At 37.6% G+C, this 17,683-nt stretch overlaps 1 protein-coding gene and 2 pseudogenes across 10 annotated transcripts in view; all 3 read right to left on the minus strand.

Annotated features, from left to right (window-relative positions):
• The window catches only part of Eml5 (EMAP like 5), a 201,749-nt gene that overhangs the window by 84,697 nt on the left and 99,369 nt on the right, over positions 1 to 17,683 (minus strand). For all 9 annotated transcript variants that reach the window (XR_015445090.1, XM_087195457.1, XM_087195455.1 and 6 more), the window contains 2 exons: positions 2,621 to 2,726; positions 591 to 684 (listed from right to left, as the gene is read on the minus strand). Coding sequence is in view for 8 of the 9 variants with exons in the window: in XM_087195457.1 (XP_087051583.1) it covers positions 591 to 684; positions 2,621 to 2,726 (200 nt within the window). In the remaining variant the exon portion in view is untranslated. The remainder of the gene's footprint in view (positions 1 to 590; positions 685 to 2,620; positions 2,727 to 17,683) is intronic.
• Positions 9,859 to 14,507, minus strand: LOC147822800 (phosphatidylinositol 3,4,5-trisphosphate 3-phosphatase and dual-specificity protein phosphatase PTEN pseudogene; annotated as a pseudogene). The gene has a single exon (XR_015445092.1). The product of XR_015445092.1 is annotated as a phosphatidylinositol 3,4,5-trisphosphate 3-phosphatase and dual-specificity protein phosphatase PTEN pseudogene (transcript).
• LOC147822801 (phosphatidylinositol 3,4,5-trisphosphate 3-phosphatase and dual-specificity protein phosphatase PTEN pseudogene) lies at positions 14,537 to 17,583 on the minus strand (annotated as a pseudogene).

Here is a 17,683-nt window from a genome sequence, read left to right on the forward strand (position 1 = left end):
CAGTTTAATACAGCCCTTCCAACTATAAATCTCCTTCACTTGGGCATTACCTATATAGTATCCAAAAGCACTTACATCTATTTAAGTGCTTTAATATCTCACTTTAATAAATATTAAAAAGTAGTCTCTGACTACTAACACTGTTAATATTTTCATCATATAAATAATACAGGCTCAATGTAGAAAATTTAGAAATAAAGAAAAATATAAAAGAAAATAAAAATAACCTATAACTTTTGTGTGATGTGTACCTTTTTTCACTTAAAAACACAATATAAGCATTTTGGCAGGCTCTCCAACTGCTATACAATAGCTATCATACAGTTAACTCTATCTGTAAATGGATAATTGAGATAACAGTAACTTCCAATGTCATAATATAGCTGTATTAAATAGTGGGTTCACCAGGGATAAATCTATAAAGAAACAATGAAATCATTCATCTTTTACTATGATTACATTATTCATTCAATGGTAATACAAATGGCAGCAATAAAAACTTACATATTGACATTTAAAAATTGCTTTAATTAAAAAAATTTTTAAATCCCAAGTAATTCTAGCATTTTGACATCAAGTTTTTTCCATACCTTGCTATTGAAAGTTTGTCTCCTTTCTTCCAGTCCCACAGCACAACAGTGTGGCTATCATCTATTCCAACTGAAGCCAAACGTTTCCCATCAGCTGCAAAAATCAGAGATATACTCACTGATCAGTAAGAGTCAGAACACAGAAAACATTCAGTATGTATTCTAACGGCACATGCTGTCATGTGAACGTGGTTTTTCTCCAGAGTTTCAAGTGCCACAATCTTCGGTGTGGTAGTATTGAGGGAATGGAACTTTTAAGAGGCCTACTGTAAGGTGATTGTCACTGCAGTCTCTGTCCTCAGAAGGGAATATGCTGGTCTCTCAGTCAGTTCCATGATAATGGGGACTTATATGCACTCTTCTTGTATTCATTCCCACTATGATTCCATTCATCATGTTTTGACACAGCCAAAGAGGCTGTCACCAGAGGCTGAACCAATGCGGCCACCAGACTTGAACTTTTTTCAGCTTCCCTAACTGTGAGCTGAATAAATTTCTTTTCAAATAAGTACTTAGCTTCAGGTATACTGTTATAGCAATTGAAGATGAACTAATATCCTATAGCATTATATTTAAAATTTGAAAAAATGATAAATATTAGGCATTATACTTAGCCATAAAAAAAATCAGAATTTATAAGACTAGGAGGAATTAATGGTTTCTTGAGTCATGTAAACATAGTTGCTGTCCTCTCACCTGACCCTGTCTACTTTATCAAGTTGGGAGAGGAAAGGGAGGGAAAAATGATAAACATATAAAGTGATGAATATGCTTAATACCATGAATTATTATAAATACATACATGTATCAAAACCATTACACTAAATCCCATAAACAAGTAAAATAATTGTGGGTCAATTAAAAACAAAAACATGTGCAGAACAAATGGGAAGAAAAGAAAAAATTAAGGGGGAGGAAAATATTTACTTTAATTAAATTCACCATGAGAGCTCTTTTGTGACATAAGAACTCAGTGATTATAATAAGTTAATCAAATGAAAAACATGTAGGTTAAAACAACATATTGTCATTAATTTTCTTGCTGTTACTATTATCAAGCAACAAATAATGAATATATTAGACAAATCTTTGAGGCATGCTAACAGGTGTGCATGTGTTTATAGGTTATAAAGCTCAGACCACAAAAATTATTTTCCACTCCACCATAGTTTTTGCAAGCCTTAATTAGTTGCTCAATGCTACCAGTAATATTTTTATTGTTGACTCATTTAACTTGCTGTCCATTTTCTTATTTCTTGACCATTTGTATCCCCCCCCCGTCCCCCGGTACTGAGGACTGAACTCAGGAGCTTGCACTTGCCAGGCAGAAGCAGTACCACTGAGCTAAATCCCCTGCCCAGACCATTTGTATTCTTGAAATTGTATATTTCTCCCAAAACCCACTGATAGATAACTTATCCTTTCAGTTAGAGCACTTCAAAAAGCACTAATTTAATGTTTCTTGATATAAAATTCTCTAACGGTATTTTCCTCCTTCTCAAGCAACACCCTACATTTCATCGTAGACCTATCTGTAGTTGTTAAACTTGTAGGTATAAAGCAAAATGCTAGCATGATCTGAAATTATAAGATGGCTTGAAACTGTCACTTTAGAGAAATATCTAAAACAAATATTTCAGTTTTCCCATCTTTCATTTTTAGCTTTCTACCCCAAGCATTTTTCAAAGTTTACTTTACAGGTGTAACATATTAAATGAGATCAAAGTTTGTTCAAAGGGGAGATGTTTATTACTAATATAACAGATAATTTCAGTTGTTTGGCTGAAAAGCATTTACTAGAAACATGCAAATTTTAAATGGCATTAAAATTATAATCATTAAGTTATAATTATAAACTAGCCACACTTTTATCAGTTTGATTAGATTAACAGTATATACCTTCAATAAAAATTGTGAAGGTCATAGCTAAATCACAAGTTTAGGTAACACTGATTTACTTTAAAATGCTACATCTGTATAAAATGTCTCTGTATTTTGATCGTTCTTATTGAGATAGAAAACAGCCTTACCTGAGAAATCAACAGCACAGACACCATATTGGTGGTAGCCCTTTAATATTGACAATGGTTTAACGGTCTCTGTATCCCATATGTGAATTGAGGGATCCCTACCTACCTGAAATAGAATTTTAAAAGTCATTTTGCAACTAAAATAGTTATTTTATATCTCTCAGAATGAAATAAAACAAGAGATTTTACAGCCTTTGTTTTATTTTCTACAGAAATTTATCAAAAATATAAAGCACATTGTATTCATGACTGATTGTTCTTAACAGTCATTCAAAAGCTAATGATGGTAGGCCCAGTATTTCCAGTAATATTCTAAAACTATGTGACTTGTAGATCTTACACTATCCTTTATCACTAAAGATAATAAATGCTTGCTAAACACTATTATTGGCAAGGTTTATATGCTAGACACAATGAATACTAAGGCATTTGATAACTTTTACAAATTCCTGGGAAAACAGAATATTTTCAATTAAATAAACACCTGGAAATATGTGCTAAATGAAAATAAAAAGCTTGTAGATGAAAGACTTCATGAAAGAATGTCACTAGAGCTGGCCCTTCAGAAATGCACTAAGATAAACAGAAACAAGTACATTATAGACTAGGATAAGAGTATAAGCAAAAATTCAGAAGGGGCTAAATCTCCAAGCAGTAAGTAAAACTCTAAAGAAACAATGTAGTACTCTATGACTTATAACTATAACAATGTAGTACTCTATAACTCTATAACTTCAGCATGGCGCTATGGTTTGGATCTACTGTGTTCTTTAAAAGCCCATGTGTTAAAGGTTTAGTCACCAGTCTATGGCATTATTTAGATAGCGGAACCTATAAGAGGTGGGGCCTACTGGAAGAAAATTAGTCCACTGGGAGTCTGCCCTTGAAGGGGATATTGGGTCCATGGGCCCTTTCTTCTCTCTTTTCCCACCTTTTGGCCACCTTGAAGTGAGCCTTTCAGCTCTGCCACATGGTTCCTACCATGATGTTCTAACTCACCACAGGCACAAAGGCAATGGAGCCAAGTGACCATGGACTGCGGATGCTGAAACCATGAGTTAAAACAAAATTTTCCATCTTTAAGCTGTTTATTTGAAGTACTTTATCACAGCAATGAAAATAAGAATAACACACTTGATTTATGATACTTACAGACAGGCAATCTATCAAGTCTTAATTATTTCTCAAGATTCAAGTAATCCCTTTCTCAAAGATTTATCTTTGTAAATAAGGCTAAAACTCCTGAAATAATGTAAGATATTACAGTTTGAAAACCCACTAAAATCAATAAATATTTCACTAACTTATTAAGCTTTTTTTTTTTTTTTGGTATCAGGGATCAAACTCAGGACCTTGTGCTTGCAGGGCAGGCACAGTGCCACTGAGCTAAATCCCTGGCCCGTAAGCTAAATATTACTAATGACTGTGTACTAAAGTTCTCTGAAGAGGCCACATCTATACTGAAGATCCTGCAGGCTGGATGAAGAGAACATGGTGACTGTAGAGATGAAATGTTATAGATAAAAAGCAAAAAATTATGTTGGGCTATCTTCAGTCCCTTTTAATAGTCATATATATCCTGCCGCTCCCAGCCCAGAGGAAGTGGCTTCCCGGCTACCATCCGTCCTGCCACTTCCAACCCAGAGGAAGGGGCTTCTGGGCCACCATCCATCCTGCCTCTCCCAGCCAGAGGAAGTGGCTTCCAGGCCACGGTCCCACCGCTCCTGCCCAGAGGAAGGGGCTTCTGAGCCACTGTCCCACTGCTCCTGGCCCAGAGAAAGGGGCTTCTGAGCCACCATCCATCCCGCCACTCTCGGTCCAGAGGAAGGGGCTTCCCAGCCACCATCTGTCCCGCTGCTCCTGGCCCAGAGGTAGGGGCTTCTGAGCCACCATCCCACCAGTCCCAGCTTAGAGGAAGGGACTTCCAGACCACTGTATGTCCCGCTGCTCCTGGGCCAGAGGAAGGGGCTTCCGGGCTGCCATCCATCCCGCCATTCCCGGCCAAGAGGAAGGGGCTGAGCTGCTGTCCAACCTCTCCCAGCTCTGAGGAGGTGAGCTGTGCAGGTGCCAACAGCACCCCTCCCCCCAGGTTGAAATGAGAAGACACATAAGTAAGTCTCAAAACCTGACTTCCAGATCACCTACAGCAACCCCAAAGGGAAATGAGATGGAACACTCTGATACTCAACCACCTGGACCCATTGAACTGGCAACAAAAGAGAATCTGGAAAAAATGAAATCAGAAATAATTTCTCAGATAACAGCAGAGATTGTGCTCACAGTGCAAGACATGATTAATAAAGCTAGAGAGGAGCTGAGGAACATGATGGAATCCCAACATAGGAAACAAATGGAATCCATAAAACAAATGCAAATAGATTTCCAGGAGATCAAAAACTCCACTGAAAGTCTACACAGCAGAATGAGCCAATGTGAAGACAGAATTTAAGATATAGAAGATAAGATTGCAATTAATGACCAGGAAAAGAAAAACTGCTTCAAAATTGTAAGGGAACATGACAAATCAATCCAGCAGCTGCTATACGATGCAAAGAAGAATAACATAAGACTGAGTGGAGACAAAGAAGAAATAGGAGAGAGTGCAGATGACATAAAAAAACTGTTCACAGAAGTAATGGCAGAAAACTTCCCAAGCAGGGGAAAAGAACTTGACATACAGATAAATGGGGCATATAGGACTTCAGCTAGCCTTGATCAGAAAAATTCTACACATAGGCATATAATTGTTAAGATTCCAGAAACTCAACAGAAAAACAAAGTTCTACAAGCAGTTAGAGAAAAGAAACAAATCACATACAAAGGAAAGCCCATCAGAATCACAGTGGACTTCTCAACACAAACCATCAAGGCAAGAAGAGGTTGGAGTGACATATTCCAAGGCCTAAAAGAAAACAGCCTCCAACCCAGATTGATGTACCCTGCAAAACTATCTTTCAAAATTGATGGAGAAATAAGATACTTTCATGATGAAGAGGCACCTTAGGAACTTCATGAATACCAAACCAGCACTCCAAAAAATTTTAGGCAATATCCTAGGAACAGACAATGAGGATCACAACCCCAGGAAGCAAATAAGAATGAACTCATCTGGTGTGACAAGGAATTAAATGCAAAGGGGGAGAACCCAAGAAAAAGAAAAAGTCATGACAATGATAAGTCAATACGTTTCAGTTATAACCATCAATGTTAATGGCCTCAATTCACCAATCAAAAGAAATAGACTGGCAGAATGGGTCAAGAAGCAAAATCCAACAATATGCTGCATACAAGAAACACACTTAATTCAAAATGAAACTCATAGATTGAAAGTTAAAGGGTGGAAAACAATACTCCATGCAATGGGAACCCACAAAAAAGCAGGAGTAGCTATCCTCTTGGCAGATCAAGTAGATTTCAAACCAACACTGATTAAGAGAGATGAAGAAGGACACTACTTCCTTGTTTACAAGGAACAATCCAAGAGGAAGAGATGACAATCATAAATATCTATGCACCAAACACTACTGTGCCCAACTATATAAAACAACTATTAATGGACATGAAAAGTCATATATGCACTAATAAAATGGTAGTGGGGGACCTCAATATCCCACTGTCATAAATAGATAGATCAACTAGACAAAAAATAAGTAATGAAATACTAGAACTCAATCGAACTCTTGAACAAATGAACTTAACAGATGTTTACAGTGTTCTACCCCACAAAATCAGAATACACATTCTTCTCAGCTGCACATGAGTCATTCTCCAAAATAGACCACATACTCTTGTATAGAACATGTTTAAGTAAGTGCAAAGGAATTGAAGTTATCCCCTGTATATTATCAGACCATAGTGTGATGAAATTGGAAATCCATAGCAAAAGAAACTGGAAAAATTTCATAAACATGTGGAAATTGAACAACACACTTCTGAATAACCAATGGGTCACAGAGGAAATTAAAGAAGAAATCAGACAGTTCCTTCAATTAAATGACAATGACAACATATCGGAATCTACGGGACACAATGAAAGCAGTCTTACAAGGGAAATTCATAGCAGTGAATACTCATATTAGGAAAACAGAGCAAGTCCAATTAAGCAACCTGATGCTGAACCTCAAGCTTCTAGAAAAAGAAGAGCAGGACAAACCCAAAGCTCATACAAGGGAGGAAATTATAAAGATTAGAGGAGAAATCAATGCAATGGAGACTAAGAGAATGATACAAAAAATCAATGAAGCCAAGAGTTGGTTCTTCGAAAGAATCAACAAAATTGACAAACCCTTAGCCAACCTTATCAGTAAAAGGAAAGAAAAGGCCAAATCCATGCAATTAGGAATGAAAAGGGTGAAATTACAACAGACTCAGCAGAAATCTAAAGGATCATCAATACCTACTTCCAGAACCTATATGCCAATAAGATGGACAACACAGAAGAAATGGACAGATTCCTAGATATGTATGAATTACCAAAGTTAAACGAAGAAGACCTAAAAATTCTAAACAACCCAATATAAATCATTGAAATTGAAAATGTAATTTAAAACTTATCAACTAAAAAAGTGCGGGCCCTGATGGCTTCACTGCTGAATTTTACAGGACATTTAGAGAGGAACTACTGCCACTACTCTTTAAACTCTTCAAGGAAACTGAAAGGGAAGCAATACTCCCAAAGTCATTCCTGAAAGCAAGCATCACCTTGATCCCCAAAGCAGAGAAAAACCCAACCGAAAAGGAGAACTATAGGCCAATCTCACTAATGAACATAGATGCAAAAATCCCTAATAAGATACTGGCAAACAGAATGCAGAAGATCATCAAGATCATACACCCTGATCAAGTGGGATTCATCCCAGGAATGCAGGTATGGTTCAACATACGCAAATCAATCAATGTAATACACTGTATCAATAGAGCCAAGGATAAAAACCATATGATTATCTCCATAGACGCAGAAAAAGCATTTGACAAAATCCAACACGCATTTATGATTAAAACCCTACCAAAAATTGGAATAGATGGTCTCTACCTTGTACTGATAAAAGCCATCTATGAAAAACCAACAGCCAATATCATACTAAATGGTCAAAAACTGAAATCCTTCACACTAAAATCAGGAACAAGACAAGGATGTCCACTATCACCACTCCTGTTCAACATAGTTTTGGGAACATTAGCTGCAGCAATTAAACAAGAGAAAGAAATAAAAGGAATAAAGATAGGAAAGGAAGAAGTCAAATTGTCATTATTTGCAGATGACATGATACTCTATATAGAAGACCCCAAGAACTCCACCAAAAGTCTTCTAGACTTAATAACCAAATTCAGTCAAGTAGCTGGTTACAAGGTCAACACACAAAAATCAATAGCTTTCCTCTACACGAATAACAGACTCACTGAGAGAGAAACAGGACAAATAATTCCTTTCAAAATAGCATCCAAAAAATTGAAATACCTAGGAATCAACCTAATGAAAGAAATCAAAGACCTCTTCTCTGAAAACTATGGCACTCTGAAAAGAGAGATTGAAGATGATATCAGAAAATGGACAGACATCCCCTGCTCCTGGGTAGGAAGGATTAATATAGAGAAAATGGCCATACTTCCAAAACTGCTATATAGATTCAATGCAATTCCAATTGAGATCCCAGCAGCATACTTCACAGACCTTGAGAAAACAATCCAAAAATTCTTTTGGAACAAGAAGAGACCCAGAATAGCAAAAGCAATTCTAGGTAACAGAGACATGGTAGGGGGTATCACAATCCCCAACTTGCAACTATACTACAAAGCTACTGTGATAAAAACAGCATGGTACTGGCAACAAAACAGACCTGAAGACCAGTGGAACAGATTAGAAGATGCAAAAACAATGCCAGACACGGTCAGCCATCTCATCTTCGATAAAGGAGCCAAACAGCCTCACTGGAGGAAAGATAGCCTCTTTAATAAATGGTGCTGGAAAAATTGGGCTTCAACTTGCCAAAGACTAAAACTAGACCTATATCTCTTGCCATGCACTAAACTAAAATTGAAATGGATTAAAGATCTAAATATTAAGACAGAAACTCTGAACTGGCTGAAACAGAGGTTAGGTGGAACTCTTGAAGACACTGTTGTAGGAAAAGATTTTATGAACAAAACCTCAGTTGCCCGTGAACTAGCACAATCAACAAGTGGGATCTCTTCTTATTAAAAAGCTTCTGTACAACAAGAGAAACTACCAGCAGTGTGAAAAAGACAACCCACAATGTGGGAAAAAATCTTCACCTGCTGTTCCTCAGACAAAGGTCTACTATCTCGAATCTATAAAGAACTTAAAAAGATCAGACCTCCCAAATTTAAAGACCCAATCCGAAAATGGGCATCTGAAATGAACAGACATCTCAGACAAAGAAGTAGAAATAGCAAATAAATACATGAAAAAATGTTCAACATCACTGGTCATTTGAGAGATGCAAATGAAAACAACACTGAGATTCCACCTCACTCCAGAAAGAATGGCTGCTATCATGAAATCAACCAATAACAAATGCTGGCAGGGCTGTGGGGAAAGAGGAACCCTGCTCCACTGCTGGTGGGAGTGTAGACTGGTGCAAGCACTGTGGAAATCAGTATGGAGATACCTCAAAGAACTAGGACTGGAAGTCCCATTTGACCCCGCTATTCCACTGCTGGGGATCTTCCCCAAAGAATTAAAAGAATCATACCACAGTGATATATGTGCACCCATGTTCACAGCAACACAGTTTGTAATAGCTAAAACTTGGAAACAGCCCAAATGCCCATCAACTGCAGACTGGATAAAGAAAATGTGGGTTTTTTATAAAATGGAGTACTACTCAGCCATAAAAAATGAGAAATTAGAGACATTTATAGCTAAGTGGATGCACATTGAGGCAATACTCTTAAGTGAAATAAATAGGACACAGATGTGTAAATACCGAATAGTTTCTCTAGTGTGAGGAACTGAAAGTGTAAATAAGGACTAAAATGTATAACTGCTAATGTGAAATAGGAAGGGGCAAAGGGCAAGGGGAAGTGGGAGGGGTAGGGGAAAGGAAAGAAGGGAATGGAATTAATACGAGAAAATGGAAAAATGGAAACAAAATCTTTGTAAATAGGGAGGACTGGAGGGGTTGAAGGGAGGGCTGGGCAAGGGTGAAAAATAAGAACCAAGAGAGATTATTTAAAGGTGCAAATTTCCAATGATGAATATCATTATATTGTATATCTAAAATGTACCAATGATTAGAATGAATAATCGATAATGCAAAATAGGAAGAAAAGGTCCAAAGGGGTAGGGGTAGTGGGAGGGGCAGGGGAAAGGAAAGAAGGGAAAGGATAAATGATGAGAAATGGAAAAAATGGAAACAAAGTCTTTATAAATAGGGAAGGGTGGAGGGGGTGAAGGGAGGGCTAGGAATGGGGAAAAAAATAGAACCAAGATGCATTATATAAAGGTACAATTCCCAATGAGAAATGTAATTCTGTTGTATACCTACAATGTACCAATAAAAGAATTTAAGGAAAAAACAACTGTCATTTACTACCAACCTTGGTATATGACTTAACATTGTCATGATTTCTAGGTAAAATTTTTTTTTCTAGATTTGTAATATATCATTGAGCTTCACAGATTTCTAGCTTCTACCAACCCTAAAGCTAAGAATTTTACAACACTTGAAACCTAAGGAAGAACTTCCCCATTCTTCTGTAGCCCACCTTCCTCAAGCCCACCCCAATGTACAATATTTGGTAAACACATTGTTTTATAATTTTTTTTGTTCTTTGACTATGAAAGTTGATGTAGCCTCTTCCACAGTGCAACATGTCATACAGGGTAACTTGAATCTGTGTTCCTGGGTAATGGCCACTCAAATCTGGCTCATAATAAACTCTTTTTTTTTTTGACAAGAATGAGACTTTTAATCAGTTTTAAGTGGAGTTTATAACACTGAGAGATAAAGGGTTAACAAACACAGTAACAAATGGACATCTCATTGGTGTGAGGCATTATCCTGTACACATTGTTTTGTGCGTTTGTGTGTGTGTATCAGTGCATAGCATTTACACACAGAGCCACTGCCGCAGAAGATTATCTGAAGAGGCTGGATCAGAGTAAGGGTGTTTAGCAGACTGAAACTTTTTAGTATATAGATTCTATATGAAAACAGGTTGAACTTTTCTTCAATTGGCAGGTAGAAGGCAGCTTTGCCAAATACTACAGTTAAAGCCCCAACTGTTAAAAGACCTACCCCTTCCATCTACATGCACAACACACAAACAGTATTTAAAGGTAACTGAGGCACTTTGTGGCAACCACAGCCATCGTTGTGAACATATTGCACTAATTTTCTAGGACTAAACATGTAACTTGTACCCTACTTTTATTTTTTAAAGCTGAAACATTGGATGCTGCCGTTAAACCCCACTTAGGTTGATAACCTGTGCCACAGTACTGAATGGGGATGCTATTTGTTCAACTATCCTTTTATAGTTATGGCAAAAGTAACCCAGAGGGGTTACAAAGGATTTGGGATGGTACAGGGCCCAATTGTAAGCTTTCTTAAAAGTGGTGCCTTCAAGTAACTTCAGACATGTAAGCTGCTGCACATTCAAAAAGTCTAAAACAAATTCCAGAAACTTGGGAGAAATTACTATAGAATGCAGTTCAGGCTAATTATGATTGCTGTCATAAAGTTTTAATTAGGACTTGAAAATCTTTCAGTCGTAGCAATTTTTGTCAAATTCTATAGGGATGATAACTGAAATAAAGGAAAGTTATGTACAATATATATTTATATATATAATATATAATGCCATTTTTCCATTTCCAATGAGTACACCATAAAATGTAAGCAAGGCTTCTCAAAAACACTGAAACATTCAAAATCAAAACCCTCATTCAGACCTTCGCATTCCAAAGGAAAAATAACAGTGCAAAAGCCCATTATAATATAATTATTTATAACGTGGCCCTTCATGTTACATACTGGAATAATGCAAGTTATGTTTTAATATGCTGTGCCCAAAACTGTAACAAAGAATATTAATAACTATCTTCAAAACATGAATAGTTTTCATTTTAGTCAATTTTCAGCTTTTATGAAAGACAAAATGGCATATTAAGTTCAATGGTGCAATCTGTGGAATAGTTGTCTCTAACTTTACCAATTTAACTTAATGAGCAGTCAATGAATACTCTATATTATCAATGTTTAAGTATAAATGTGTAATTCCTAAGAGCCTTATTAAAAATTTTAAAACTTAGGGCTAGGGATTTAGCTCAGTGGTTTTGCCGCCTGCTGCGCAAGCACAAAGACCCAAGTTCGATCCCCAATACCAAAAATAAAAATACAATTTAAAAACTTTATTTGCTGAATGAAACTTATGAGGTATGGAAAACATGTCAACATTATTTACTAAGAATATTTTAGCTGAAGTTCTGCCTAATCTATTTACCATCAAACTCTATAAATGCTGCTCTAGTAAGTCCTATGCAATCTGTTTGTAAATTAACTAGGTCAGACCACAGCTAGTGAACAATTTCAGCACCAATAAATGATTGAAAATGGGATTTTACACCACTAAGAAATATAACAGTTAGGTATTCGAATGTCAAGGTCAAGGTATAATTTTAAAGACATCAAATTTCTGGGGGAAAAATCCTTTTTAATAGTATCTTCACATTAGCTTTATAATAGTAGTTGTACTCTGCTTAAAATCATATGCAGTCTGGGCATATCAAATATATGATGATATTTAAGACATGAAATTGAAGCCCTAGTTCCCAACTCTAGCACTATGAAGAAAATGAATCAATACTGCACATTGAAAAAAATCTAGTCTTTCAATAATAAATTGATAGAGCATATGCAGGACAATTTTTACTAAAAAATTAATGCCTTATTTGTGCAGTGTGGAAAATTTGCTGCAACTCTAATTTCCTTTTTAACACAAATTTTTAAATATACATATTATATGTACTGAGTATTCAAGTAAAATTCCCTAGCAGTTAATGACATTTAAAAAATGTGCAAAACTGCAAAACCCATTGTAATAGAATGCGTAAGGTCAAAAGGGTGGAACGGCTTACAGCTACTGGATTGAATAAGTGCATCATAAATCTTTAAAGAAAAATGAACTGCTTACTGTAGACTCTCAAAATTTCCTGTGCAGCATTACAAAATATTTTATATTTAGTGAGTACAAAGAAGCTTGTATGCAGCACATGAAGCATCCACAGCAGGTATATGATTGAAACCTAATAAAACAAGTTGTTGACTGATGTAGATACTAATAGCATCTGACTTTTAGCACTGGTCTTGATTACACAGGAGATGGAGCAGTCATTACAATTCAGAAAATATATTTAAGAAATCACTGTCAGTTTTTATAATAATGTTTCAAGCCCACTCTTTGTGGATAGCCTCCACATTTATATGGTAAAGTCACTGTTGCTGTGCTTCTTATTTGTGACCACATCATTTTTATTTCCCTTCATTTGTGGATTCTTAAGATGTTGCAAAAGGTTCATTCCTGTACCCCAATACAGATTTACTCCCTCTAGCTACCTTTTCTAGCACCAATATGCTTCAAAAAAAATGCACAAACAACAAACAGTGATAGTGGCCAATTCCTCAAATGTCCATATTAATAAGTGTAGCATGCTAAAGAAAGGTGCATGTAAATAGCTGGAGATGGTATATGGTCCAGAGTCCAGCATAAAATATATTCCTTTCTGAGCACCCTCTCCATTCCCCTAACCTGAATACATGCATTAGGGTGTAGCAAAAACCCTTTAGAAACTTCTCATAGCCAACTGCGAACTTATCTGTTGTCACAAGTGCAAAGGGGTAGGATGTGAACCTGTAATTCTCAAAGCTCTTTAGCCGCTTCAATTGGTGACAGAACACAAAAGGAAAAATTTCCAAGTATACACATTAGTCTGTCTCCACTTTTTAGAAAATTGGAATAAAATGGGAAAGTGCCATTTTTATTTATCCCAATTGAATTTTAAATGTCCTTTTGACACAAAAAGGTATATACATAACACAGCTACACAACCTTTTTTCAAGTGGACAAGAAATATCAAAACCCTGTGGATATATAGAGTAAAACAAGATTGGTCAGGAAAAGAGAATTGTTCCTATAACTGATAATCTGATACAATGTCTTACTGCCACTTTTTTAAAAAGGTCCATTTTCAGTTTATTCAAGTTTGTTTTCATGGTTTTTAATCCCTCTTGATAAAAAAAAATCAGACTTTCGTAATTTGTGTGTGCTGATCTTCATCAAAAGGCTTGTTCTCTGGGTCAGAGTCAGTGGTGTCAGAATATCTATAATGATCAGGTTCATTGTCACTAACATCTGGCATTACAGAAGTTGAACTGCTAGCCCCTGGATTTGATGGCTCCTGTACTGTTTTTGTGAAGTACAGCTTCACCTTAAAGTTTGGAGAAAAATATCGGTTTGCCTTATCTTTATTTGCTTTGTCGAGATCATTTTTTGTTAAAGTAAGTACTAGATATTCTTTATCATTATCTGCATTCTCTATACTGAAAATACTATAAATTTCTTGATCACACAGACTTCCATTTTCTACTTTTTCTGAGGTTTCCTCTGGTCCTGGTATAAAGAAGGTATTTACCCAAAAGTGAAACCTGTTGTCCTTTTTTGGCATCTTGTTCTATTTGTGGAAGAACTCTACTTTGATGTCACCACACACTGGCAACGGCTGAGGGAACTCAAAGTACATGAACTTGTTTTCCCGTCTGGTGGGTCCTAAGTTGGAGGAATGTATCTTCACCTTTAGCTGGCCGACCACAAACTGAGGATTGCAAGTTCCGCCACTGAACATTGAAATAGTTTCAAACATCATCTTGTCAAACAACTGTGCCACTGGTCTATAATCCAGATGATTCTTTAACAGGTAGCTTTAATAACACACATAGCACCTCTGATTGTGAATACTTCCTTTTTGTCTTTGGTTCTTACTTCTCCATAGAAATTGAGGGCCTCTTGTGTCTTTAAAAATTTTCCCCAATGTAATAAATATGCACAAATCATTACATCAGTCCGTCCCTTTCCAGCTTTACAGTGAATTGCTGCAACATGATTGTCATCTTCACTTAGCCATTGGTCAAGATCTTCACAAAAAGGTTTGATAAGTTCTAGCTGTGGTGGGTTATGGTCTTCAAAAAGATACCGTGCAACTCTGCAGTTAAATTTGGCGGTGTCATATTGTCTTTCAGCACATAGACTGTATATCTTGTAATGGTTTTTATACTTTGAATCCAAAAACCTTACTACATCATCAATATTGTTCCTGTATACACCTTCAAGTCTTTCTGCAGGAAATCCTATAGCAATAATGTTTGGATAAATATAGGTAAAGTCTAGGTTGAATCCATCCTCTTGATATCTCCTTTTGTTTCTGCTAACGATCTCTTTGATGATGGCTGTCACGTCTGGGAGCCTGTGGCTGAAGAAAAAGGAGGCGAGAGATGGCAGAAGCTGCTGGTGGCGGAGCTTCTTCTGCAGGATGGAGATGGCTCTGGACTTGGTCGCCGATGGCCCTCGCTCTGCTGCCGCTTGGTTCTGGACCGCGGCCGGGTTAATGGCTACTGCCACGGCTGCTAGATGGTTGCAGCGACTGGGCCTGCTTCTCTTCAGCAGCCAGTGGCCTGGCAGCGGCACCAGCCGGATGGGGAGACCACGAACAATCCTTGGAACGGCTGCCTCCTGAGCCCGGGCGGGATGGGGGGGTAGGGGCGGAGGGGAGACTTAAGAGCCGGCCCGGGTCCCTGGAGGTGCCGCTGCCACCGTGAGAGACGAAGCCCCGAGATTAGAGGAGCCCCAGAGCCAGAGCAGGCGAGAAGCGCTGCCGCTGCCGCAGGCCGGCGGGCTCCCCGAGGGTGCTGCCCCCGCGGCTGCTCACAGGCATTGAGAGGGGCTCTGGGCCGTGGCCGCTGCTGTCTATCTCCCTCCCCTAAGCCAGGCCTAGCCTCACAGAGGCTCAACTCTTTAAACTTCCATCATGGCTGCAGCTTCCAAGAGGAGAGCCTCATAATAAACTCTTACTTCTTTGGAGCAGGAGCCGTGTTTTATTTCAACATGACTTTTAAGGTTTTTATTCAACTTCTGCAAGTTTTGACACTGTTGATGATTTTATAATACTACTTTCATTTGTTCTCTAGTCTCCTTGGCTCTCACTACTGAGTTTCCTTCATAATTTCATCACATTAAATAAAAACCTCCTTCAGATTCCCTCTTTAGTTTTCAGGCTAATCTTATTCTACATTTTTGCTTCAGGTATCTAACTTTCACAGTTTTAGTGGTTAAATAAAACAATATTTTTCCAAATCCCACTCTCTAGCTGTAATTTTCTGCAGCATTTAAGACTTAAAGTTTTCAATTGCTTACCTGGACCTCTCACATTTGGAGATGATGATGATGTAGTAAATATTTACTGAGAACTGACTTATGTGTGACAAACTAGTGTGTGCACCTTATAAAGATACATTCATTAAATAACCTCAATAACCCTATGAGATAGAGCCACCAACAGAATCCTTATCTTAAATGATGAGGAAATAGAGGCACAGAGAGGTTAGATAATTTGCCCACAGATGATAAATTGAGGAACCTGCATATGAACAAACTCAGTTTGTCTGAGGTACAGACAGAATTATTATTGCAGTATACCTGAGGCAACTCATTTCAGGGTTAAAGAAGATGAAGTCATGGAACATAAAATGATGGAAGTCAGTTTTTCATCACTGCAACAAAATACCAGAGATAATCAACTTGAAAGGAAGAAAGATTGGCTTTGGCTCATGGTTTTAAAGGTTTCAGTCCATGGTCTGTGGGACCATGGGAATGCCCTTTGGGTCTGTGGCAAGGCAGTACAACATGGCAGGGAGCACACAGCAGAGAAGGCCACTCACCTTAGAGTGGCCAGGAAGTGAAAGAGAAAGACAGGAAGGGCCCAGGGCCCCAATATTCCCTTCAAAGGCATGACTGATTTCCTTCCACTAGGCCCCATCCCCCTAAAGTTCCACTACCTCCCAATTGTGCCACAGGCTGGGGACCAACCTTTTAACATGTAGGCCTTTGGGGACACTCCAGATTCAAGAACAAAAATTAGCTCCAGATCTAAACTATAGCAAGAAAAGTTGGGCAAGCTGTCAGCTGTTAGCTTAAGTCTTAAAAACAGTAATAGAAATTAGATAAAAATAGGATTAGATAAAGAGTTGAATAGAGGTGGAGAGAAAGTTTTCCAAGAGAAGGGTGCTATGTAAAAGATGTGAGGCTGGACATGCTGGGCAAATCCTAATTAATTCGAAAGGGTGAAGCACCATTTATAGGTACCCAAACGGCATGAGACAAAAAGAAGAGGTTCAAGAATTAGACTAGATTGGGCCAGGGATTTAGCTCAGTGGCACTGCACCTGCTTCACAAGCGCATGGTCCTGAGTTCAATCCCTAGTACCACCAAAAAAAAAGCAAAAAGAATTAGACTAGATTAAAAGCCTTAAATTTCACAGTAATGAGCTAGTCATTATCCTAGAAGCTACTAATAAACACAAAAAAAGTTTATACCTTATAGAAGGATTACTGGTGAGTAGTAAAAATGAATGGGGGGGTGGGAGTGCAGTCAATTGGCTATAAAAATGGTTAGGAAATTATGAATCACTGATGGCCAGAAGAAATGAGGAAAAATTAAAACCAAAATCAAAGCAAAGAATATTTTAAGAGAGAGAATCAAGACATATTCAGATCAGAGAATGATGGACCTCTGGGACTGACTTGTTTGCAGGGGTGAAGAAAAATGAAAAGGCTGACTCTAAGGCTTAGGAATCAATTAATAGGGTTCTAGATTCTCTGCAGGAAACACACAAGGATGACTAGGTTTGGAAGGGCAGATTAAATCTCATTTATCTTACTTTCAGACATGCTGAATCTCAACTGCACAGAAGACATCTAAATAAGTGTATTTTTAGAGAATTTTTAGTGAACTGTATACACCCACCCCGACACAATAATTTACCACTCA

The sequence above is a fragment of the Heterocephalus glaber genome, unplaced genomic scaffold, assembly GCF_053883595.1.
Source record: "Heterocephalus glaber isolate CG9 unplaced genomic scaffold, H.glaber_assembly_v1.0 deba00001608, whole genome shotgun sequence".
In the NCBI taxonomy this organism is placed as follows: domain Eukaryota; kingdom Metazoa; phylum Chordata; class Mammalia; order Rodentia; family Bathyergidae; genus Heterocephalus; species Heterocephalus glaber.